This window comes from Eurypyga helias, unplaced genomic scaffold (assembly GCF_000690775.1).
Source record: "Eurypyga helias isolate BGI_N326 unplaced genomic scaffold, ASM69077v1 scaffold48333, whole genome shotgun sequence".
Lineage (NCBI taxonomy): Eukaryota > Metazoa > Chordata > Aves > Eurypygiformes > Eurypygidae > Eurypyga > Eurypyga helias.
The window spans coordinates 4179-6305 of record NW_010240177.1 but is presented as its reverse complement, the minus strand read 5'-3'; the positions used below and the strand labels follow the sequence as shown (position 1 = coordinate 6305).

Below are 2127 nucleotides of genomic sequence, written 5' to 3'. Positions count from 1 at the left end.
ATTCCTGCAATTGTAAGGTTGAAGGCAGTTGTGTTGGACTGGCTGTCATTCTGCAAAGAGCCATCAACCCAGGCTGGTGGGGCATCATCGTTCAAGTCAAACCCAGCCAAGAGGAGCTCTCGGTCTACAACTTGTCCTACCATTAAGCTTATTAAGCTGAAAATCCCAACTGAGACATGACGGGATGTGCCCATTAAGAAATAGATGATGTTGGCAAAGAATGATGTGTAAAGACTATAAATGGGCTTCAGTCCTGCCAGCAGTGAGTATGCGATTGCTTGGGGCACCAAAATGATCCCAATCACTAACCCAGACATAATGTCCCCCCAGATGTAATCTTTGTACTGGTACTTCGGAAGCCATCGTAAAACAGGAAGGAAGTCCATTAGTAAGTTCTTCAGCTTGTTTGGGGTGCAGGAGCAGGTCTTCCTCAGCTTAGCTAGCAAGACTTCTTTCCTGTTAATCTTGGCATGAGTCTTTCTTTCCATTAGAAAGCAGGAAGAAGTGCTGTTTTCCATTCTGGTAGCCTCAGGTGTTCTTTCCATTGTCCCAGTGTTTACTTCATGTATGTGTGTTCCTGCAGTGTGAAGAAAGTGGCTGTTAGGTCGCATGAAGGTTGCATGAAGGTTTTCTTTAGCAAAGGTGCTTAACGTTAAAAGTTTGTTACCTGGTTGTGCTTTTAAGGAAGCATCATCCCAACAGGAACACAACCACAAGGCTCCAGTGACACATAACACTAATATATAAGTCTGCAGATTGAGCCCTTTGTTTCAGATGTTTAAGAGAACATTCAATTGATTTCAGTTTTTTTACTGAGGAAAAATGGAGTTAAATGAGTAATTTCTTTGTACAATTGATATTTCCATCAGCTTTTCCAACTGCTCCATCATAGGGGGTCTGTGTGATCAGAGGCAGTGCTTGATGGTGTGAAATAAGCATATACTAGTGAGGTAGGCTATGGTCTTTCTAATAGTATATCTTGTCATTGATGTAGAACTCACATGTGGTATAGTGATGTGTCACTGCAGCTGTCCTCAATGCACAGGAGAAAAATTTTGCTATTAGAACCTGTAAAGTAGAGTTTTCTGGAGATCAACCATTTAGTCTTATGCAAAAATTTGTACACAGACCATTGATGGACTCTTAGAAGCTGCTACATAAAATGAACCTGTTGAATTGTAGGTTGTTTTGATGTGCAGCTTTCCTTAATTACAAGCAACTCCTCACAAAATACCACTTTGGCAACATATGCACTGACCATGCACCACGATGGAATCTGTTACCCTATCAGAAGAGTGCTGCGTGTTAGTATTCTCAGGTTTAAACCCATAGTTAACCTACCTTTTCTCTCGAGGGAATAAGATGTAACAAATAATTTTGTGGGCAGCAGAACAAACACAGGAAACCATTTTTCCTATGGTTCTCCTGCATGTCAGTTTTCACATAAAGAGTGGGAAATTCTGTATTCTCCAGATAGGAGTGCTTTTGGTGTCACTTGCCTCTGTGACCACAACTGTTTTCACCGAACTCAATCTCTGCATTTTTGCTCAATTGTCAAATTAAGTTGAAATTAGCTTAGTGCATTCATAAATCACTTGGGAGTAGGTGGGGATATGACTGAGAGGCGAACGAGTGTAGCATACAAGTGCCCTACCTTAAACGGTTAAAAAATAAGAAAATAGGAGCGAGAAGGTGGAAAATGTCACGCAGACTGTGCCATGTGGCAAATCTTGTCTTCTGGTTTGTGGTGGAAATAAAGAAGAGCCTTCCAGGAGTGGATGCCCATGTATAAGTACTGGGAGACAAGGAATGACTCATACTGACCTAGAAGAAGAAAGTATGTGCTAGTACAACAGTATGCAGAGTCTCTAGGAAAGAACTTCTCAAGCTCAGCCTCTCCCGTGTCATAAACAGCCAGAATCTCTAACGAAGCTTTTTGGTGCCAGGTGTGATACTGGAATACAATGTCAAAGCTTGTCTTCACTTATAAGTAAAAGCTGTGTCCTTCCTCTTTCAGTATCTAGAGGCAAAAGCCATACCCATCAGTTTCCTGAAACTTGAAGTACACTCAATAAGCACAGTTTTCTGTTGGTATATTTTAATGATTTTAACAGTTAATAGTAAGTT

The 2127-nt window shown here is 41.0% G+C and overlaps 1 protein-coding gene across 1 annotated transcript in view; it reads right to left on the bottom strand.

The window, feature by feature from the left end:
* SLC26A1 (solute carrier family 26 (anion exchanger), member 1) overlaps positions 1–545 on the bottom strand; it is a 3505-nt gene extending 2960 nt beyond the window's left edge. The window contains 2 exon segments of the mRNA XM_010148368.1: position 1; positions 3–545. The exon segment at position 1 is cut by the window's left edge and continues 92 nt beyond it. Of these exon segments, the coding sequence (XP_010146670.1) occupies position 1; positions 3–545 (544 nt within the window).
* Between the last annotated feature and the right edge of the window lie 1582 nt (positions 546–2127).